Source organism: Malassezia pachydermatis (genome assembly GCF_001278385.1).
Source record: "Malassezia pachydermatis strain CBS 1879 chromosome Unknown scaffold2, whole genome shotgun sequence".
Classification (NCBI taxonomy): domain Eukaryota; kingdom Fungi; phylum Basidiomycota; class Malasseziomycetes; order Malasseziales; family Malasseziaceae; genus Malassezia; species Malassezia pachydermatis.
Window position 1 is genome coordinate 1,156,023 of NW_017253139.1, and position 21,930 is coordinate 1,177,952.

Sequence of the window (21,930 nt, forward strand, 5' to 3'; positions counted from 1 at the left end):
TCAGTGGCACACCGCGGGCCAACTGCCACTCTGGATGCCATGGCTGCGTCCATGCCGAGGCTGCGGACATCGAAGCCATGTCGTAGGTCGTCACTAAGCTTCGTCGTGACGCATGGCCTGTGATTTTTTTTGGTGGACACGCGGCCCTTTCGTAAGCATTAGCGAGGTCTACGACTTTATGAAAGGGGGGTGGAGGTCATGGTAGGTACGGTCCCACCCACACTGGGCGGTTGGACCAGGACGATGGGTCTGGTTGTTGCGGTGGAACGCAAGTAGCTGGGTAGCGTCTTGGTGGGTGTTGTAACGATGTAGGGTAAATGGACAGAAGTACGTGGATCTTCCATATCCAGTGGCACATCATCGGCCATGGGCCTGTCAGGCAACGGGACGCAAGGCGGTATGGTTTGTGGGGGTAAGGGGGGCTGGTAGCGACGCCATGGGACTTCAGGGCGAACGGATTTAGAAGAGTTCGTGGATGGTAACGTTTGTACCGACTTACCAGGCCGTGGGGGCACCGGCGGGGATCGGCCTGGGGTGAGTCGGTGCACCATGCATGGCGAAGATTCAGAGATGGGCGTTAGGGGGGATGGCACGCCCCGCTCAGAAATTGGTGATGTGGGGGACGAGATGTTTCTGAACCGTAGCGGCGTGGGTGGTGAGCATGGGTTTTGCCTTACGCTTGGTTTGACTACTGCAGAGGAGGCGGGCCGACGCGCAGTGCCGCCCAGAAGCCGATTTACTTCGTCGACCCATTCGTCCATGGCACGCAGGGCTTCGGCGCTATCATCCTCATCGTCGCTCCACGCACTTACTGGATCGATAGGTAGGCTCATGGGTTTGCATGGAAGCTATCGAGGGGCCACCCTCCCTATATGGCATGCCCAGCGTTCCTTTGTTCTGACCTGCTCCACCTAGCAGACAATGCCTCATTGTAGCTACATAGTGAAACGACGTACTCTGCTACTAGTCAGAGATCGCAGCATTGTCCCAGTCTGCATGCATAGCCGTTCTTTTTTTTCTCTCGCCACGCCCAGCCTTGGCGGCTTGTCTCTTTCCCCCCAGCCTATGCTTAGAGAGCCCCCTCCCCTATGGTAAGAGGCGTTGCATATCACGTGATGGTCACTTCGTCGCTGGGCGTCCAGCCCCGCTCGCTCGCTCGTCGTTTCGTCACGTCACGTCACGTCACGCGGAACTGCAAGCATGGCAGGGACCGAGAGTGATGGCGCTACTGCCAAGAGCAGATCCACGACCTCGAGTATGGAGTCTGCGTCTGTGATGGAGTACCTTCGTTCGCATGGGTTTGCGAAAGCCTTAAGTGCTATGCAGGCCGAAATGGACGCCGTGAAAGCAGGCGCCTCGGCGACGCAGGCTTCGGCGGCTCGCGATGCGCAGCTTGGCCCCAATCAAGTGAGTATGGCGGAGCTGGCGAGCAAAAATGTGCCGCGTGATCCACGCGACAAGGAGGCGGGCCCTGACGCGAGTGCTAGCTCGGGGCTGGAGCAGGCCGGCGCGCAGGCGCTCCTTCTCGATCCCACCGATACGGCGCGTGGGTTTGCCATGATCAAGACGTGGTGTACAGGCAGTTTGGATATTTACCAACCGGAGCTTCTCCCGTTACTGCTTCCGCTGTTTGTGCACAGCTACCTCAACATGGTCGACATGGGCCTAGGCATGGCGGCGACGGAGTTTTTCTCTGCCCATGCCTCGTTTTTCCAGCCCATTCACGCATCGCTGCTCTCGCATCTTCGTGCGTTGTGTCTTCCATCGCACATCGCGTCCGATGAACTTGCACAGCGGTTCCGCACAGAGCGATATGTGCTCAAGATGTCGCCCAACGTGTTTGGCTTGCTTATTGGCTGGCTCACAGATGGCACGAGCCCCGTAGGCTTCTCGAGCTTGGAAGACATTTCTGTGGTGGACAACATATTGGAGCCGTCACGTCGTGGTCGTGAAGCGATGCTGAAGATCATCAACGAGCGCTGCCGAATCCAAGTCCTTCGCTCCGCATTATTCCAGCTTGATCCACTGCAGCTCGAAGAAGGTACAGGGCTTACTGGTGCCGGCCCATCGTACTCCTCAACGACCGCTGCTGCCGCTTCGCGGTACCATCCACAGCTCCAAGCGGGCGTGGTGTCAGAGACAGATGCGATTGCGGACTTTAATGCACGTGCGGCAGGCCCTCAGCTGAAGCTGCATCCGCGAATTCCGCTCGCCGACGACTTGAAAGACGAAGTCGAGCATGTCCTGCGTGAAGAACAGCATCAGCTGCAAGCGAAGGAAGGCGCAGAGAACAAGGACGAGTCAACGGCCAAGGAGCCGGAGGCTAAGGATACCAATGCCTCGCCGGCGCCTTCATCGCGCGGAATGTCGGCGACACCGATGCGTGAAGATGCCGAGGAAATGCAGCAGGATACGTCGGGCCTACTGAGCGCTACGCTGGCCGATTTACCGCCGCAGCCGTCCATGTTCCGTACGGTCGACTTGCTGCGTGAAGTCGAGCGTGTTCGCGATGCCCGAAAATGCCTGCAGATTGATCCTTCGAAAGCACCTGAGCCTGCGACTGCGAACGACGCGAAACCGCCGCAGGCATGGGAAGGTGTGCCGCGTACAGTGGGTCTTCCGAGTGTCTGCATGTACACGTTCTACGATGCAGAAGATGGACTTACATGCAGTTCCTTCTCGACTGATTTGACATTGATGGCGGCAGGCTTTGAAGAAAGCTACGTGCAGGTATGGAGCTTGAAAGGCGAGCCCCTGCGTGAGCTGGAAAGCGACTTGAATCTGTCGGCCATTCGGGATCGCAAGACGCTCAACAAGCATCGTGTTCCAGGCGAAGCAACGTCGCGCAAACTCATTGGGCACAGCGCGCCTGTGTATGGTGTCTCGTTTGATCCTGTGGGAGGCAGTGGCTCACAACCGCGTCATCTGCTGAGCTGCAGTGCGGATGGCACTGCGCGATTGTGGAGTCTGGATACCTACTCGGCCCTGGTAGCCTACCGCGGCCACCAGTACCCTCTATGGGACATTGCGTGGGGTCCGCTAGGCACCTACTTTGCCACGGCCAGTGCCGATCGCACCGCGCGATTGTGGAGTGCCGAGCGAATTCATCCTCTGCGCATTTACGCGGGCCACTTGTCGGACGTGGACTGCTTGAGTTTCCATCCCAACTCGCTGTACCTCGCTACAGGCTCGTCGGATCGCTCATGCCGTTTGTGGGATGTGCAGCGTGGTGCCTGTGTGCGTCTGTTTGTGGGCCACCAATCGCCTGTGACGTGTGTGCGTATCAGCTCAGATGGCCGGTACTTGGCCTCGGCGAGTGCTGGAAGTCTGTCCAGTGCGCTGGGCCAAGCGCGCAGCGCGACGCCAGACGCCCACTCGATCAGCTTGTGGGACTTGGCGTCCGGTCGTCGGATCAAGAAAATGTGGGGCCACACCTCTACGATTCACGATATGGCCTTTAGTGCGGACGGCGCTGTGCTGGTCTCCGGCTCGGCTGACGATACCGTGCGCTGTTGGGACGTACGTACAGCGCAAGATACCAACGCGCCCGACGCCGAGGCAAGTGCCGATTGCGTAGGCACCTACTACACCAAAGACACACCCGTGTACGATGTTCACTTTTCGCCCCGCAACCTTTGCCTGGCGGCTGGTGTGTACACGGGCGCTTCGTCATAGTATTTCCATCATGTTATTTTTAGTCCTTGTGATTCTATCTTGGATGTCGTATGTGATAGATTCATGTGCCTAGCACGCTTACGATGCTGGCCCGCACTACATCGATCGCCTGGGCCATCTCGGCAGGACTCAGAGCGCTGGTCACAGCGATGCGCAGACTGGGGTTGGCCCATGTGCCTTCATCCAACTCCGGGCGAATGCTGCGCAGCCGCGGGCCCAGCGAAACCATCACATCCTGGTTCAGCGCCTGGCGCATGATTTGGCGAAGCAGGCGCCGTTGGCCTGCAGCCGACATGGGCTCACTTTGTGCCTTGGGGCGGATCTGTACATGAATCAACGGGCTGCCCGGCGTACTGGGAATAGTGATGCTTGAGATCTGGGAGAGTACGTGGTACGCTTTCTCGGTATTGTCACGTAGTTGTGCTAGGATGTCCGGGTGCGTCATCAGCTTTTGGATCGCGACCGTGGAGCCATTCGCCATCATGACTGGCATTGCCGCCGAAAAGACAAACGACAAACCGTTGATGCGCTGGTGCTTTACAATCTCTTTGGTCGAGGCACAGAAACCACCAGCTGTCGCAAACGACGCAGCGAGGTTGCCCACCACAATGTCCACATCGTCTGGGTTGACATGCTGCAGTTCAGGCAGGCCACGGCCCGTCGGACCCACTGTGCCTACACTGTACGACTCGTCCAGAATCATACGGAACTTGTACTTCTTTTTCAGCTCGACAATACGCGGGAGATTCGCCATGGAGCCGTCCGATTCAAACAGCGCCTCGGTCACGATGAACCGGCGTGTCAACGGCTTGCGCGAACGAGCCTGCTCGCGATTCAAATGCGCTAGTACCGCCTCCAGCGACGACATATCATGATGGTCATACCAATACAGACGACTACGCGACAGCTGCAGTCCCTTCTGGATGGAAAAGTTCACACCAGAATCCACCACAATCACATCCCCACGCTTACAGAACGCGGGAATCACACTGCTAATAGTCGAGAAGCCCTGGCTGTACACAATACACGCCTCCTTGCGTAGGAAAGACGCAATCGTCTCCTCTAGCTTGATGTGCATATCACTTGTGCCGTAAAAGCCAGGGGGGGAACAGCTGCCCACACCGTACTCACGCAGAATCTGCTTGGCTTGCACCGTGAGTTCAGACGCTTCAAGCATGCCAGTGAAGTTAAACGACGCCAAGTTCTTTACACGGCGTGGAACTGTGCCGGACATCCACGGCGCTTTCACCATCGGGTGCGAAGAGGCATGTCCCACAATCTGCGGCGCGCCATCCAAGTCGTCTTGTTCCTCTGGCGACAGTGGTGTGCACAATGGCTCAGGCTCAAACTCTTTCACCAGGTAGTCAATATCTGAGTTCGAAAGGTTAACAAAGTTCCTGCTCGACCTGGTCCGGTTCTGCAAAATGGTGCGTACAGCGAAAATAAACAGAATCAACTCGAGAAGGGATCGGACAGGGTCATTTTGGTAGCTACTCGCAATGTAGCGCACAACAATCTCCTTCCCTGGAATAAGCTGAAAAGATCGATTCACCAGATCAGCCAGGCCTGATACCGGATCCTGAATCAAAGGCTCATTGGTCGCCATCGTTCCAGGCACACTACGAAGCCCCTGCGCCGTAGGAAGGAGATGAGACTGCTTGGCAGGCGCCGTACCGTCCGGCCAGAGATTAACTCCACAATACGAGGAATTATTGCTTGCCCTACTCACACCTCCGCGGCGCTCTCTGCGTCCGAGCGAGCAAGGTTACAAAGCCCAAAGCTACACAATTTATTTTCATCCTACTCTGTAGACTCTTTTACATCATCCGTCTCATCCAGCCAGCTTTGCTCTACCGTGAGCTTCACGCGGCGGACGTATTCTTTCATATTTTCGCGATAGAGTGAGGCCGCCTCCGCATTGGCCGGACTTAAAGTTAGCATCGCTGTGTCACCGGGGCATGCATACCTGTTAGGGTTGGGATCATGAAGAAGACTCTGAATACTCGTAAGAATGGCAGCCACATCATATGTAGGGCTCCAACGATTTTGCAGGATATCAAGGCACAACTCTCCATTCGCATACACATTGGGATGGAACATTTTGCTTAGAAACTTTACCGTAGGAGGTTTATTGGGGTATGATTCATCGAATGTAAGTAGCAATTTAAAGGTGCCATCCTCAAAAGGCGTATCAGCTATCACCATGTTAATATCTTTCTCATTCGCATATATACATACCTGGTCCGAAAATCACAGCGTTCCAGACTAAAAGGTTATCAGCACATGGTGCTCCTGAGATACCACCGGGCGGGTCCGACGAAAGGCGCTTAAAGTCGCGAATAAGCCTGCGCTTGGACGGGGTCGACTTGGTGCGTGTAAGAAGGGACTGGTAATAGGCATACATACCATTTAGCACGAGTATAAGTACGTCAAATATACGATCCACACCCGTATCGTAGTCTAATGAGAAGATCAGCTCGCTCAACCAAGGAATGAACGTGCTTTCCTTATTGAAGGTGGCAAACAAGACCTCTATAATATCTCGCTCGTGCATAGCAGGTCGCGTCCAACTGCGCTTAGTCAGCAAGGTTACGAAACATGCTACGACTTCGCGCTCGCTCTCTCGTATACTAAGGACCGCGTAGACACTTTCTAGGCACAAATCCTCCTTTTCTTTCTCTTATCGTACATCTATCTTCAGATCTCGAAATGTGTCAAAAGTCCTTTTGCAATTCGATAGTAAGCATCTATAGGTATGCACACTAGCATATCTATAGGACAAAACGCGCCGAGTTCTTCATAGTTCACACTAATATGGTTGAAAGACTAACTTCAAATTTACAAGGCAAAGATACCAGAATTATCAACTCCGTGAAGATGTTAATAATCACTGTTTCATCATACCAGCTGGCTGTGGTTGATAACCACCACCACGCGGCATTTGCCATTGACAAATACCACAGAGCCAAATGTGTTTAGAGGAGAACGGAATCTGATATCTGTTAGTACTCCGTTCTTCACTTGTAAGGATACATACCAATGGAATCCAGCAAAGCTCGAACCAAGTACGGCTCTTTGCCTCCACAACCTGGGCATTGTGGCAACGAGGGCAGACGTATGGGGTGCCATCACCCTCCTGCTTGATCTTGTTCGGGCAACCGAAAATGATAGGGATACAGAAGAAAAAGTCCTGTACCTGTTAGTACACCTGGTCGTGCGTCGCGCGACATGGAAAGAAAATATCGTGAATTAATGTTCCCACAAACATCTCCTTGTCCAATATTTCGTATACATACCATCTTTAATGTTGTCAGACAGTTGGACGTGTAAGATCAATTGAATGCAACTTGCCGCACTGTCGAAAGAAGTGGCAAGTTCGTACGACACTATTACCATTTTCCCCGGGCATGGCGTGAGGGTATTCCCGCTGCGTATGCTGACTAATCACGACGCCTGGGCTAGGGATCCAATTGTCTCGCCAAGAACACAGCCAATGCTTTCAATTTATACCCCATCCAAAGTTCTTCCACATGCACAGAAAAGCGGAGCTCCTTGTTTGACATAGCCAGCCTGGCAATGTCATCCAAGTCCGTATTTCTAGGTAGGTATAGTACTACCTTGTCCGTCATACTAGAGGCCAATCCGAACAAAGTCTGTCCATCCACTGGCTGTAAGGCGCTTAGGGGGTATAGGTCTGAGTATGGCTTGGTCAGGTTTATGGACCCAAGTTTTGTTGGATCCACATAGTCTACACCGCCCCATGGTGGTGACTATTTTGTCAGTCAGATATTTCCATACCATGAATATTCTTCAAAGTAAGAATCATTTTCGTAGACATACATGTCAATTGGTTTCAAATGGCAGCCTTCCCATTTCCTCGCAGGTGACGTGCTTGCACCGGTGCGTGCCTGGATATAATCTGTTGCAAACTCCACGTAGTCACCACATAAAAAAGTGATTCTGTCTTCCACACCATAGATTCGAGCTACTGTATGAGTAAAAGAAGGGCACGTACCGTTGTGCTTTGCCATCGAAATTTTTACAGGGTCAATATCAATTGCAATAACTTAAATGAGAACCAAGCGCAACGTACCATTATCACAGGTAAATGCAAACTGGATAGCGTTTCCCCCAGCACCACAAAAGGCATCTAAAATGGTGTCTGTTGCACACTCGACAGCTAGGCGATAAGCCACTGCCTCTGGGGTGACAGAAAACCAAGACTCTTTGTCCATCAAAATACCTTCATGAAACCTAGAAAACAAAGACGTGCGGTATTTCCAGTACTTTACCATATTTCCCGGCAGCTGATGCCTAAAACAAATAGCATGTTCGTATGGATCAACGTAGGCATCGTTCTCCATTACGCACGCGATGGTCTGGTATCAAGTGGATGGCACGAATGGCTCGAGCCACGTTCACGCCTAGATAAAATTTCTCATTTGCTTACGTACAATAGAGGTGCTATTTCTGCTTATAGAGTGCCTGTGCGACAGCACTATGGTAACTGGTCGCTGCTGCCACTAACGCACTTGAAACCTTTTATTAGTAGCAATACCGACATACCTCCTTGATAGAAGATACTTGCTGCACGGGTCCTTGTAGTGTATAACATGTTGTTCTACCCAACGCGGGCATCGTACAGATCATCAAATGTGTGCTGGAGTGAATAGCTTCCGATTGTGACGGATCAACTAGCCATTGTTGATGAGTAGCACCATTCACCGGGAGTGAATACATCAGTGACTAGGCGTAAGTAAAGTATAGATACACACTGCTGTAGAGCCAGTCACAAAACCCAGCATTTCAACACCCGCTTGGGCTAAAGCTGCGCTTGCAGCCGTCACCCCGAGCGAAGAGTAGCCAAGTTCAGACGTGTCGGAATCCAAAACTGTAACATATACATCAATAGAAGATTTTGGAAGTAGTTCTAGCCGAACAGCTGGTAGTAGAGCCTGTTGAATTAGAGAAGCAGGTCCAGATTTCTCCGTATCTTTTCCTGGTTTCTGTCGTTGTCTCAAGCTGAATGGTGCCATCTGAAATTGCACGTTCAGTTCAGCTTTACCAGAATATTGACGACCACGGACTTGACGAGGGCCATGTCTGTTGCGTTAGGCAAAGTATACGTACACAGCGCACACGATTTTCGTGTTACCGCACTCGATCAATGCACTTCCACTGGCGTTGGGAATAATGTCCACTTGCAAATCTAATTGTTAACCATTAACATCACATACAAATGGGTCTGTAGTCAAGCGCAGATCTTCCATTGACACGGTTGAGAATATCTGTACGTGCCATGCGTCGAATATTCAGTTTGTCCTCACCAAGAGAAACCGACGATACAGTCAAGTTTGTCGGGTTAATAGACGTAGGGTCTTCTAATAGTTTGTTTTCATCCGTAGACCATAATGTCTTAGAATGACCTGATCCATGGACAGCCAGTTTGTATACAGGTTGCCCAACTTCTTCGGGACCATTAGCTCTCCGCCTGTCATACACATTCGACATTTTTTGGCGGACGGAGGAAGTGTGCAAAAAGTAGGAGTCTGTTTCTCCACAAAAAAGTCTTTGCCACGTCTACAGAATATGAATGTCTGTCGTTTACAGGAAACAGGCCACAATGGCAGCGAAAATCAGTGTGTAAGTAAGAGCCAATGCATGACGTGGAATGGAACCATCATTTGCTTGCTTCGTGCTTGCACCAACACCGGCGACGCCATTCGGCGTATACACATAAAGCCCGTCTACCACCCAGTAAGCATCTTTGAATGAATCACCCAAGAAACCAACTTGGTAGCTGCACGATTTGAATTGCGACGGGCAAGTCGTTTCAGTATAAGCATTTCCAGCCCAAGAGCCACAAAGAGTAATGTCAAAGATGATGTTATGGTTGTTGAATTGATCAGAGCATTGTGTCAGTCCAAAGTCAGCGTTGGGGACGCCCCATTGATCAGGATTCACATCCTTTCCCGGAGATTTAACATCGCTTGGCTCTTCACCCTTAGCCCAAAGCCACATTCGAATACCCTTGCCGCCATCGGAGAAGTCACGCTCCATGGCGACGGTGACACCGCCCTTTTGATTAAGGTCGGCGTATGACCAAGAGGGGTTGGTACCATTCATAGCAACGCGGCAACCAGATTGTTGGTTTGCAAGAGCATTGCATTGTGTGAATACTGTAGTACCAGTTTGCTGAGGATTTTGAATAGAACATGATGTGTTCAGATGAACAGAGCCAAGGTTGTATGGGAACTGATCATTCACATTCTCCAGAATATCAATTTCACCACCCTTAGGCCAAAGCGGCTGGTTGTTCGTCACAGTCCAAAAAGCCGGCCAAACAGCACAGCCAGTAGGCACATGGGAGGCCTGCATAATAATCACAGAATCATTGTACGAAGTTTTTGACTCAATACGAATACTTGGGCGGCCTTCATGCTGCTCCTTCGTCGTATCCACACGCATTGTGAATTTGTTTCCATCCACGGAAGTCAAATTCAAGTTCTTTGCAGAGTCAATTCCCTGATACACCACCAGGCCTTGCGTCATGTTGGCATCGGTGCCGGAGATAAAATTGAACTTTTCATAATAATCCTGCCCTTGAATTTTGTCAGAGATCTGCCAATTCACTGCCTGCACTGAGGACAGTGCAGTCAGAACACTCAAACTCAATGGAAGCCACTTCATTTTGCTTGAAAGGTGGGAGTAGAAGCCACTTTAGCAATGGGGCACGGACTTCGCCAAGGAACACGTGATTCATTACGCGAAAAGGCTGTGCACGCGTCTTCGCTCCACTTCGACTCGTGTGTATCATTATGCGCCGTAGTGCGGTGGTAGCTGCGCTCACAGAGCTGCAAGACTCAAACCAGCCAAAAAATGCTGAACATACGCGTCAGCTAGCAACAGGAGGTGGATTTGGTCCACTAACTGAGCAGAAGCCCTTTAAAACGCCTTGGAAAAAGCAATGTGGCGCAAGCGCGTCGCTCCGGAAACGGCCACGCGTAAACTACGCCGAACTAGGTGGCGAGTCTCATGGTCATGAAGAAGATTATCGCGAAGTTCTTGAACCTCGTAAGAAGTCAAGTCTAGAGGGTGTATATAAAGGCATTGATGCGACTGGCGTCTCCCTCAATGCGGATCGACGTAAGTGGCTCGTCTACTCTGCCAAACCGGACGCGATCCGGCGAAGATTTTCTATTCCAAGCATGCGAAATGAACGCGGCGAAATTGTCGAGTCTAGGCTATCAAATACTGCTTTGGGTGTACGGAGACCGATTGAAGTACCACCCCGTCCTCTGCATGATCCTATGGGCGAGCATGCCATTGTACTATATGACCCTACCGTTGACGACAAAGAAGCAGAGCTTGAGAGGGAAAAGGCACGAGTAGCATTCGAAGAGCAGCAGCAAAAGCTCGAGCTGCAGAGAGGACCTCACAAAAGTCTCGCGTCGATTCTCGGTATCAATAAGCCCCGTACTGACGTGGAAGAGAAGGTGCCTGTTGTCATTGATCCTCGCCTTAGCAAAATCCTACGGCCACATCAGATTGAGGGCGTAAAGTTTTTATACCGCTGTACCACAGGCATGGTTGCTGAAAATGCGCATGGATGCATTATGGCTGACGAAATGGGGCTGGGAAAGACCCTTCAATGCATTACTTTGCTGTGGACACTACTAAAGCAATCACCACACGCGGGAAAAAGCACCATTCAAAAAGCTGTGGTGGTTTGTCCCTCTAGTCTTGTGCGAAACTGGGCCAATGAGCTTGTTAAATGGCTTGGTCCTTCTGCCCCTGGATCTCTTGCTCTAGATGGCAAGCTCAGCAGGGAACAAATGTTCGAATCGGTTCAGCGATGGGCTGATGCGACAGGGCGTGCGATTGTACAGCCTGTAATGATTGTATCCTACGAAACCCTCCGCAATCTACAGGAGCTTCTTGGTAACACTGAGATCGGTCTTCTTCTCTGTGATGAAGGTCACCGCTTGAAGAACGCAGATTCACTTACATTTCAGGCTCTGGATATGCTCAAAGTCAAGCGACGTGTCATCTTGTCGGGTACACCGATCCAAAATGATTTGTCCGAATACTTTTCCCTCATTAACTTCGCTATTCCTGACGTGCTGGGCAATCGCAACGAGTTCCGCAAACGCTTTGAACTGGATATTCTGCGTGGTCGTGACGCAGAATCTACCGATGCGGTGCAGCAAAAGGGTCGCGAGAAACTACAGGAGCTGTCAGGGCTAGTAAGCCAATTTATTATTCGTCGTACGAATGATATTCTATCCAAGTACCTTCCTGTCAAGTATGAGCATGTCGTTTTCTGCAACTTGTCCCCCTTCCAACTGGAATTGTACAATCTATTTATTCGGTCGCCAGCCATCAAGAAGCTTCTTCGCGGTGCAGGATCACAACCTCTTAAGGCCATTGGCATTCTGAAGAAATTGTGCAACCATCCAGATCTTTTGAATTTACCTGACGATTTGGAGGGAAGTGAAGAGCTATTTCCCGAAGGCTACAAGCCAGGGGACCGAAGAAATGTACCTGTAGCTCTCTCAGGGAAAATGGCTGTACTGGAACGCTTCTTACGATCCATTCGCACTACCACCGACGACAAAATTGTTTTGATCAGCAATTACACGCAAACGTTGGACTTGTTTGAGCGTTTATGCCGAAGCCAGCGTTGGGGCTTTTTCCGTCTTGACGGGACTATGAATATCAACAAGCGTCAAAAACTGGTGGATCGATTCAACGACCCAGAAGCTCCTGAGTTTGTGTTCTTACTTAGCTCAAAGGCTGGTGGCTGCGGTCTGAACTTGATCGGTGCCAACCGTCTTGTGCTCTTTGATCCAGGTACGTTAATATGTTACTTACCCCAGACTGGAATCCAGCGTCCGATCAACAAGCATTGGCTCGTGTTTGGCGTGACGGCCAGAAAAAGTCTTGTATGTATACGCTTATCTCATCCCAGGCTTTGTATACCGTTTTATTGCTACCGGCTCTATTGAAGAAAAAATTCTGCAACGACAGTCGCACAAGCAATCTCTATCTACATGTGTGGTCGATGAGGATGTCGATGCCGAACGCCACTTTTCCGGCGAAGATTTGCGTGCTCTATTCGCGTTTAAATCCAATACCTTGTCTGACACTCACGATACTTACAAGTGTAAGCGTTGCCAAAATGGACGGCAAATTGCCCCGTCGAAGGCCATGCTGTACGGAGATACTAGTACATGGAACCATGTGGCTAGGGAAGATCTTGGGAACCTACATGATGATCTTCTTCGCGCGGAGATTGTGCACGACGATGTCTCTTACGTGTTCCAATACTGTAGCCATTAGTGATAATATTTTATTGACCCGATTGCCCGATGGATGCACATGCGCCACTTCTGGCAGACGTGCAGGTATACCACCGCCGTGCATGTATAGCCCCATGTTGCCGCTATGAGTACCTCTGAGCTTCCTATTGAGACCTTTTTGAAGTCGCAGCCAAGATCTATTCTTATTAGGCTGTTTGAGAAGCCGGCTAGTTGTTTGGCTGTCTTTCGGTATGTCATCTTGACCTATACTGACTGAAGCCTGCTGCCTATGGTTGCTAGACAGATCATTATGGATATGGTCTTCCTGGACAAGCCTTTATCGATGGACGACTGCCACAAATTATTTAAAAAGCAAAGTGAGCAGTACGTCTGATCCTGAGTGACTTACGTATAGCGCCCTGGACATGCCTTTAGAGCGCATGCAGCGACTGTCCATCATTATGATTAAAGATGAAAAGTATTTGTATATCAACGAAGTGTTCCGGCGTGGCATTACAGGTGCACTTACAGGGAGTGGCGACGTCGAATCCTTTGGAAAGCCATGTAGCGACATGCAGCAACAGGCCGTGTCGGTCGACTTTCTGGATGAATATGCGAAGTCACAATGGGAAACGATTCTCTATTTCATGGTAGGCAGTGACCAAGCTACTGCGCCGCGAAAAACTGTTCTCTTTTTATTGCAAAGAGCAGGTCTCATGCAGAAGGACGGCACAAAAGATGACAGCCTGAACATCACGTCCCTCGGCTTTCAATTCTTACTGCAAGATGTGAATTCTCAGCTCTGGGCGCTGCTTCTCCACTATCTTAGTATGGCCGAGGAGCGAAATATGGACCTAGTAGAGGTCTTAGCCTTTTTCTTTACCGTGGGTGGTCTTGAGCTAGGGCGGGCTTATGAAACAAGAGGGCTGTCCCTTACACAGATGCAAACACTTGAAGAACTGAGCGATTATGGTCTCGTGTATCGCCCTTCCAAATCTGCCAAGTACTTTTTTCCTACCAGGCTTGCCTCTACATTGACATCTACGGCCTCTCCACTGCTATCCCGTCAAAATGACCAAGAAGAGCAAGGGTACCTTATTGTGGAGACAAACTACCGCGTCTATGCGTATACTTGTACGTGGGTTTTCTCTACTGACACAAGCCAATTTATTACGCATTGCGATTTTAAACTTATTCGTTACATTAAAAAGCCGGCTTCCCAATCTAGTCATTGGGCAGCTTACGCGGTATAGTGTCAAATCAGCCTTGAACAAAGGCATCACGGCAGATCAGATCATCGCTTATTTGACACACCACGCACATCCCCAAATGTATAAAAACGTACGTCCTCCATTACTGACATCAGGATCCGCTTTTGCCTATCACGGTGTCCGACCAAATTCGACTCTGGGAGCGTGAGAAGAATCGTGTATCTACGGTGCAAGGTACGTGTTTTCTTTCTGACAGCAGGTAATTTGTACACGGAGTTTACTTCGCTTCATGACTATGTGCAAGTGCGAGACTATGCGAAAACGCTGGGAGTGTTGCAATGGGAAAGTGAAGAGAAACGAATGCTATTTGTAACCTCTGAAGGGCATGAGCGTGTGCGTGAATTTATACAACGACGACGTGTGTAGCTGTATTTTAGCTAGAATCCGCCTCGACCAGGGCAACAATGACTCCTCTCGCCCGTGTTGGCCGACCTGCTTGCCTTAAACCCTCCACATGATCGACCGGTTGGGCCCCGGTAGAACGTATTCAGGTCCTGTTGTGATTGGTTGCATGAGTTTATAGCCGGTGACCCACCTAGACGAGAGATGGAAGCTGTGCGTGCGCAATGAAGCACCGTTAGACTTCTACCATGTCCATGCGTATGCTTGCTCGTCAAACTACTGCCCTGCGCTCGGCTGCGCGCGGCGCTATGTCGGCCCGCCTTGTGGCTGGCTCGCGCGTGCCGCAAGTCGTTCGCGCTCCGGCTGTTCGTGCCTTCTCCTCGTCGGTGATGCGTGCGGAGGAGTACGAGAACCCGTTCGGTCCCAACTCGCTGTACAAGTACACCGAGGAGGAGGAGATGCTCCGCGAAGCTGTTCGTCGCTTTGCTGAGACCGAGGTTCAGCCGCTTGTTGAGCAGATGGACGAGAACGAGAAGATGGACCCCAAGATTATCAAGGGTCTCTTTGAGCAGGGCCTCATGGCCATCGAGACCTCGCCGGAGCTGGGTGGTGCTGGCTCTGGCTTCCTGTCAGCTGTCATTGTGATTGAGGAGCTGGCCAAGGTTGACCCGTCCGTGTCGGTGTTGTGTGATGTGCACAACACGCTGGTCAACACGGTGCTGCGCAAGTACGCCAACGACCAGCTGCGCGAGAAGTACATGCCCTCGCTATCGGAGGGTATGCTTGGTTCGTTCTGCTTGTCGGAGCCTGGCTCGGGCTCTGATGCGTTTGCCATGAAGACCTCGGTGAAGAAGTCCGACGACGGCAAGCACTACATCATTAATGGTTCGAAGATGTGGATCACCAACAGTGCTGAGGCTGAGTTCTTCATCGTGTTCGCGCAGGGTGACGCCTCGAAGGGCTACAAGGGTATTTCGGCCTTTGCCGTGACCAAGGATATGGGTGTTGAGATTGCCAAGAAGGAGCGCAAGCTCGGTATCCGTGCGTCGAGCACTTGCACTGTGAACTTCGACGAGGTCAAGGTGCCTGTGGAGAACCTCATCGGTGAGGAGGGCAAGGGTTACAAGATTGCCATTGAGATTCTCAACGAGGGTCGTGTGGGTATTGGTGCCCAGATGGTGGGTCTTGCCCAGGGTGCCTTTGACAAGGCTGTGGCGTACGCCTTCGAGCGTGAGCAGTTTGGCCAGCCGATTGCCAAGTTCCAGGGTATGCAGTTCCAGATGTCGCAGATTGCCACGGAGATTGAGGCGGCTCGCCTCATGGTGTACAACGCTGCTCGTCTCAAGGAGGAGGGCCGTCCCTTTACCAAGCAGGCTGCTATGGCCAAGCTCTTTGCTAGCCAGGTTGCTGAGCGTGCTGCTGGCAAGGCCATTGAGTGGTGCGGTGGTCAGGGCTTCACCCGTGAGCAGGGTATTGAGAAGTTCTGGCGTGACAGCAAGATCGGTGCCATCTACGAGGGTACCAGCAACATTCAGCTGCACACCATTTTCAACCTCCTGGCTAAGGAAAAGGGCTTCTAAATGTATAGCGTCACCAAGTACTACGAGTAACGTAACATCCAATTGTAGCTATTCTATGCCTAACGTAGTACTACCTAGCTGTTGTGGGTTGATATGACAAGGACAGGGGGACAGAGCTTGAATCGTTTCGACGTGGCTGAACGACTAAGACCTTTGGGGCGGCGATGCCTAGCCTTAATCAGACCATGCCAGACGAACACGTATGCTAGCATGTCGTGCAAAATTGATCCAGCCTGGGAATTGGGTACGTACCCAAACACACAGCCGATCTCCTGGCTGTGCATCCTGCACAATCGGACTCGACGTGTCCAAGGTAATCGTATGTACTTTGAACGCATCTGACGCGTGTATGTTGCGGCACAGCTCTTGACGATGAATTTCAGTCCAAGCGGGTACGTCCTCTTCCGTGTCGGAGCCTGTTTCTGCGGAGGACTGTGCAGCTTGGGCAGGTCGTTCTAACGTAAGATCCCACCATGTATAGCTGCCCTGGTAGGTGCCCAGCCAACTTCGATTCGGCTCGCTACTCCATCCTTGATCATGACTGTCCATCTCCACTTCGACGCGAAGCAGGCACCCATGATGTAGCGAGGATGCCAAAGGTGGCGTGTATAGGTAGCGCGTATTGGCATTGTTTGTATACATTCCCAAGAAGGAGCGTGACACGCATAGGTCGTACCCCTCGTCGGCAAACGCATCAACGCGCCGCAACAGTTCTGGTGGGAGTCCCTTTCGCGATAGGATTCGCTGAATAGAGCGGTGGCGAGCCACTTGCGATTCCATGGACGATGCATCGCTCTCGGTATCCACGTCCCAATCTACGCGACCTTCAAACGAAGGCGGATTGTATACGGGCTCAGCCGCATCGTCGTAAATACGCACACGGCGGCGAGGCGGGATGGGTTGCTGCACCTCCTCAGCCTGCTCATTTGATGCGTCGCTGGATGTGGATGTGCCCTGCCACAACGACTGGACCCACTGTATCCACGAGACCATCGCGGGTGACCAGCGGAGAGAGGGTGGCGGCGTCGTGAGTGACGCACAAGCCATGCGACCTGACACCGATCCACCCAGGCGCAGCACGTGCACAACAGGAGGAAGACCATGGTATTATCGACCGACACTATGTCCACGAGTATGCGGTGAATGTATACAAAATAAAGAAACGCCATAATCAAAAAAGGGGGCAGGGATGGTGTCATGCGAGTTTACGTGGGGCGGGTGTGATCATCATCATGCTCCAGCACAGTGAAGAAGGCATCTGTCACGGTATGATCGCCTGCCTCGGACTGCATAAACGTCGAGGGCTCATCGTGGTCATACGGCATTCGCGCATCGAGCGACGTAAACATCGACCGATCGCCATCAGGTCTCATCGCTGTCTCGTAGCGAGACGAGTCAGCGTCGGTAGGCGAGTCTTGCATCACTGATTCTTCCATGTATGACTCGCGCTTGCGCTCAGAGAGACCACTCGCTCTACCGCCAGGAGGTTGACCAGCTAAAATCTGGCTAGAGCGGATATAGTGTGAATCACCCTCGCGCTTCGACTTCCGCCGCAGCGAATGTGGCTTGAGGATGCGTGTAAGGCGACGGAAGACACCCTTAGGCTTTTCTGTGGGCTTGTCAGAGGCAGAGAAAGAGTAGCCGCGATAGTAGGACTGTTCACCGGTATTCATATCGTAATATACGCTGCTCGAACGGCTCTGTGTGGGCATCAAAGGGTATGTGTCGGGTGCATTCGTACGCATGGTCAGATCGCCGTCTTCAGCTTCATACGCATGCGCAGCACGCAACCCTGGCATGCGTGGATCGGTGGTGTAGTCATGTGCTGGTTCACGTGTTTCGATGTATCGCATGATATCCACATCCATAGGGAAGGACAAAAGACGAATGTACTCGTACAGCAGCCGGGGCAGCAAGCACAGGAACACCGTGAAAATGCCTTCCAACCAGAACTGGGCCGAGCGGTACAGCAAATAGTTGTTTCCCCATGAGTACGTATAAATGACGTCCGGTGGGAAGGCAGCGTAAATCGGCTCAAACACGAAAATAATCAACGTAGGAATCCAAACCACACCAAAGATCCACCATGTCCAGGCATGGGATTCAATACCCGCATACAAGTTGGCTGCCAGCACAGTCGCGAGGATCAAACCGGTAGTAGGCTCATACAAGTTGATATCGTATCCATCCTGCCGCGGCGTCGTAGTGTTGTAAAAGTACATGATGAAGAAGAAGAGTACCACGGACTGGTACACACCATCCATCATGTACCAGCCAAAGCGCCACATACTAAAGTACCGACCCTCACGCGAGGAGGCATACAGTTCCGGCACTTGCATAAGCACATGGTCTGATACATTGCGATCAAAGATACCGATCCCAATCACAGCCGCCACAGTCCAAATAGCACTGTACAACAGCAAGTAAATGTAATCAATGGCCTGCGAGGTCGACCACGCACAGTAAATCTGGAACCAGAACAGCGTTCCTGTGTGCACCATCTGCTTGTAGAAGAAGACGTTGACCATCTTACTGTTGCGGTAGTACGACCAGTGGCCATGCACCAACAACAGCCGCTTGAGGAATCGGAATTGACCAATCGCGTAATCGGATGAGTTGACTGCCTGCAAACCTTCTTCGCCTGCCACACCCACTCCGACATGCGCCGCTTGAATCATCGAAACGTCATTGGCACCGTCACCAATGGCCAACGTCGTACCTTCCAAACCCTCACGAACTAAGTGCACAATGAGAGCTTTTTGCAGCGGACTCACACGACAGCATACCACGGCGCGGCAGTGCTTCGCGACTTTGATCAGCAGCTCGCGACTGTGCGGCTCCTCTAAGGCAAAGGCCAGCGCATGGCCATCAATGACCAGGGCGTAGCCACCAGGCCGCGAGCCATTCTCTTCTCCGACCAACGACGCATGACTAAACACACTGCGGCTGGCACTCTCTGCGCCATCCGCAGTCACAGGCGGCGGCGGATGCTTCAGCTCAGAGGCATCCACACCACCAAAGAAGCGATCCATTGCGGTCTCCAGCTGCGCGAATGCCGAGTTCCTCGAGCCATACTCGCCGCCACGTATAACAATCAAGTTCATGTCTGGAGCCAGGAGCTTGGTACTGTACCCGATAGCGATGGCCGTTTCCAGCTTGTCACCGGTGGCGATCCAGATGTTAATGCCAGCACGTTTCAGGTCCGCAATGGTATCTGGCACGCCATCCTGCAAACGATCTTCAATGGCCGTAGCGCCAATCAGGATCAATCCACGCTCAAGCTCATCTGCCAACTCTTCCATCAACGCCTCGCGGTTGTCTGTAGCCACACTGGCATGCTGATACCGACGAGCCCAGTCATGGTAGGCATCAGGATCCAGCTCTTTCTTCGTCATACAGAGAGTTCGGAGACCGTGGCTAGCAAACTCTTCGAGTGCCTTGTCCGTCGTAGACATCATGTCGTCCTGGTTCGAAGCCAGGCGCGAGTAAATCATCGCATCAGCGCCTTTGCTGTACATGATAATTTTGTTGGTCTGGAAACTTTTAAGGACCACACTCATACGCTTCCGAGCCGACGAGAACTCCAGCACTTGGAGCAGTTCGTACCGCTCACGCTCCTTGTCCTCCGGCAGCTGCAGCTCCACCGTGTTCAGATGACGACGGCAGTACACAAACCCATTATCGGCCGCCATCTGGACCAGTGCCTGCTCATCTGGCGACTCTGCACGATATAAAATTACATTCTTGTCGTCCGTAGGCGCCACATGCACTGTATGGCACAGCGATAAGCAATGGAAAAAGTCACGAACTGGGCTGTCCGACGATGTGGACGACGACTGCACTTCCGACGTCAGATCTTTGTCATAAAAGGGGGGAACGCCATCAATCGCATGACGCACTGTCATGCGCTTACGGCCTGTCGGCAACGTCGGTGCCTCTCCACCGCCATGGTACACAGTTCCATTGATTGTGCATCCACGGAAGATCATCAGATTCTGTGTAAGTGTACCAGTTTTGTCACTGATAATGTACTGGATTTGGCCCAGTTCGTCTGACAAGTTCCATGATTTCGCCGTGGTGCGCCGACTGGCTTTGTCATAGTACAGATCGTGATCTTCGAAAATGAAAAGCGCCTGAATCGTGCGCACCACCTCGAAGGAAATGTACAAGGAAATAGGCACAATGTTTTGGAACGTAATCAGTGAGTTTGCAAACGATACAAGACCGTTCAGACTAGGGTTGTCATCATTGAACACAGACAGATACTCCCAGTATGCATTGCGCTTGAAGTAGTACTTTTCCATCGCCGAGTCGGCCGCCGCACAAATCACGGCAATGGCGCCGATAATGCCGAGATTTACGTAGACCATTTTGTTCATGAGGAACTCCATACGACTGCGCTTGCTGGGCGTATCGCCAGAGTTGAGCACAATCTTCGAGTCCATACCCGTCATGAGAACCACACCAATGACCCAGTCGGTGTTACGCAAAGCACTTCCACGCAATAGGACCTGGTTCAGCGTAACGGAGCACGAAACATTCTCACCGCTATCGTCCTGTTCATCGTACAGATTCACACGTGCATTGAAGCGGTACATATCCGTATGCTGTGGCTCCACTTCCACATCAAACTGGCGGTCTGCGCAGGCCTCAGGCGTGCGCATATCCATAAGCTCTGGTACAGCAAACCGACTCTTGAGGTTGATTTCTCCATCGAGGTTCTTCGTTTCAACATAACAACTGCCATCGTCCTCACTTGTAGAACATAAAAGCATATCCGCAGGCACAGGGTCATTATTGCGCAGCATGACAATATCGCCAACATGCACATCTTCCCAATGGCGCCCTTTCCAACGAAGACGCGAAAAGTGATGCGAGCTGCGCTCGGACATCATACTATCGCGAGGCTGGTGCTCGTCTGTATATCCACTCAGCGTGCTCTGCTGCGTGGTTTCGCGATGCAACGAGTGCATATGGGGATGGTTTTGCATCACAGGTGACTGGAAGTGAACAGAATCATTTTCGTTAATCGGCGACATAGGAGGGGGCGACATGGCACGCGGTGGGGCCGAATGAGCCTGGCTTGAGATGTGGCCGCTTGCCGCATCCGTATGAGAAATCTTCTTTCGACGGTCCATCAGTCTGTAGATCGAAGGCGGGATCAAGTAGCCACGCAGCACCGTGAAAAGAACCTGCAAACTTCGGTTCTTGGGCTCCATGTGGTTCGGATTTTTAAAGCCATGTCCTGCCAGGATACGACATTTCTGACGATTCACGTTTCGGTCCGATTGGTGGCGCTTGATATCTTCGTATCCGTCCTTGACCATTGTAATAAACAACACAATCAAAAGAGGAAGCATAGCCACACCTGGACTAATGGTCGTGAATTGCGGAAAGAATTGGAGAATAACAAGCACCAAGAAGAAAATGTTGGCAACACGACGGAACTGCTCTAGCAAGTTTTTGAAAACGAAGTTGTACACCGTGTACTTGGCTGACACAATCTGGTTCGTCACAAACACATTCTCCTTTTTGACACGACCTTTCGAGTCGTACATATCTTTAGGAAGGTCTATATTCACCATCACACGGCGGTGCGAAGGTTTAGGCCGTTTTTTCCTAAACGCTGTCTCTGGGTTGAGATCAATCTCCCGAAGTTTGGCCCAGACCTTGCTGCCAAATTGCTTGGCGCTTTGGCCGGCGGAAGCTGCTTGACTGACAGCTGCCATGGTACCCTACACGTAGTTTTCTCGCACCTGC

General features: G+C 51.6%; 10 protein-coding genes across 10 annotated transcripts; 3 read left to right on the plus strand and 7 right to left on the minus strand.

Moving 5' to 3' along the window:
- Positions 1–1,200: 1,200 nt before the first annotated feature.
- Malapachy_2632 (tfiid and saga subunit) lies at positions 1,201–3,675 on the plus strand (the record flags this gene model as incomplete). The annotated part of the gene is made up of 1 exon (XM_018137120.1): positions 1,201–3,675. One exon carries the CDS (start codon positions 1,201–1,203, stop codon positions 3,673–3,675), a length of 2,475 nt encoding a protein of 824 aa, XP_017993185.1.
- Positions 3,676–3,736: 61 nt separating this feature from the next.
- Positions 3,737–5,281, minus strand: Malapachy_2647 (serine palmitoyltransferase; the record flags this gene model as incomplete). The annotated part of the gene is made up of 1 exon (XM_018137135.1): positions 3,737–5,281. The coding sequence occupies one exon, from the start codon at positions 5,279–5,281 to the stop codon at positions 3,737–3,739; it is 1,545 nt and encodes a 514-aa protein (XP_017993358.1).
- A 194-nt stretch (positions 5,282–5,475) lies between these two features.
- On the minus strand, positions 5,476–6,084 carry Malapachy_2654 (ubiquitin-conjugating enzyme; the record flags this gene model as incomplete). Its single annotated transcript, XM_018137142.1, has 4 exons — positions 5,476–5,602; positions 5,642–5,870; positions 5,914–6,040; positions 6,082–6,084. The coding sequence occupies 4 exons, from the start codon at positions 6,082–6,084 to the stop codon at positions 5,476–5,478; spliced, it is 486 nt and encodes a 161-aa protein (XP_017992858.1).
- Positions 6,085–6,562: 478 nt separating this feature from the next.
- Malapachy_2649 (transcription initiation factor bdp1 subunit) lies at positions 6,563–6,905 on the minus strand (the record flags this gene model as incomplete). The annotated part of the gene is given in 3 exon segments (XM_018137137.1): positions 6,563–6,667; positions 6,713–6,865; positions 6,882–6,905. The coding sequence occupies 3 exon segments, from the start codon at positions 6,903–6,905 to the stop codon at positions 6,563–6,565; spliced, it is 282 nt and encodes a 93-aa protein (XP_017992917.1).
- Positions 6,906–8,093: 1,188 nt separating this feature from the next.
- Positions 8,094–8,976, minus strand: Malapachy_2650 (hypothetical protein; the record flags this gene model as incomplete). Its single annotated transcript, XM_018137138.1, has 5 exons — positions 8,094–8,099; positions 8,242–8,421; positions 8,451–8,778; positions 8,806–8,884; positions 8,913–8,976. 5 exons carry the CDS (start codon positions 8,974–8,976, stop codon positions 8,094–8,096), a joined length of 657 nt encoding a protein of 218 aa, XP_017993015.1.
- Positions 8,977–9,279: 303 nt separating this feature from the next.
- Malapachy_2675 (glycoside hydrolase family 16 protein) lies at positions 9,280–10,365 on the minus strand (the record flags this gene model as incomplete). Its single annotated transcript, XM_018137163.1, has 1 exon — positions 9,280–10,365. One exon carries the CDS (start codon positions 10,363–10,365, stop codon positions 9,280–9,282), a length of 1,086 nt encoding a protein of 361 aa, XP_017992955.1.
- A 1,145-nt stretch (positions 10,366–11,510) lies between these two features.
- Positions 11,511–14,614, plus strand: Malapachy_2635 (dna repair and recombination protein rad54; the record flags this gene model as incomplete). The annotated part of the gene is made up of 9 exons (XM_018137123.1): positions 11,511–12,528; positions 12,555–12,620; positions 12,647–12,890; positions 13,188–13,226; positions 13,257–13,361; positions 13,393–14,111; positions 14,140–14,318; positions 14,344–14,422; positions 14,448–14,614. 9 exons carry the CDS (start codon positions 11,511–11,513, stop codon positions 14,612–14,614), a joined length of 2,616 nt encoding a protein of 871 aa, XP_017993180.1.
- A 224-nt stretch (positions 14,615–14,838) lies between these two features.
- Malapachy_2636 (acyl- oxidase) lies at positions 14,839–16,170 on the plus strand (the record flags this gene model as incomplete). The annotated part of the gene is made up of 1 exon (XM_018137124.1): positions 14,839–16,170. The coding sequence occupies one exon, from the start codon at positions 14,839–14,841 to the stop codon at positions 16,168–16,170; it is 1,332 nt and encodes a 443-aa protein (XP_017993181.1).
- A 174-nt stretch (positions 16,171–16,344) lies between these two features.
- On the minus strand, positions 16,345–17,163 carry Malapachy_2676 (hypothetical protein; the record flags this gene model as incomplete). Its single annotated transcript, XM_018137164.1, has 1 exon — positions 16,345–17,163. One exon carries the CDS (start codon positions 17,161–17,163, stop codon positions 16,345–16,347), a length of 819 nt encoding a protein of 272 aa, XP_017992956.1.
- Positions 17,164–17,375: 212 nt separating this feature from the next.
- Positions 17,376–21,899, minus strand: Malapachy_2643 (phospholipid-translocating atpase; the record flags this gene model as incomplete). The annotated part of the gene is made up of 1 exon (XM_018137131.1): positions 17,376–21,899. One exon carries the CDS (start codon positions 21,897–21,899, stop codon positions 17,376–17,378), a length of 4,524 nt encoding a protein of 1,507 aa, XP_017993362.1.
- Positions 21,900–21,930: the final 31 nt, after the last annotated feature.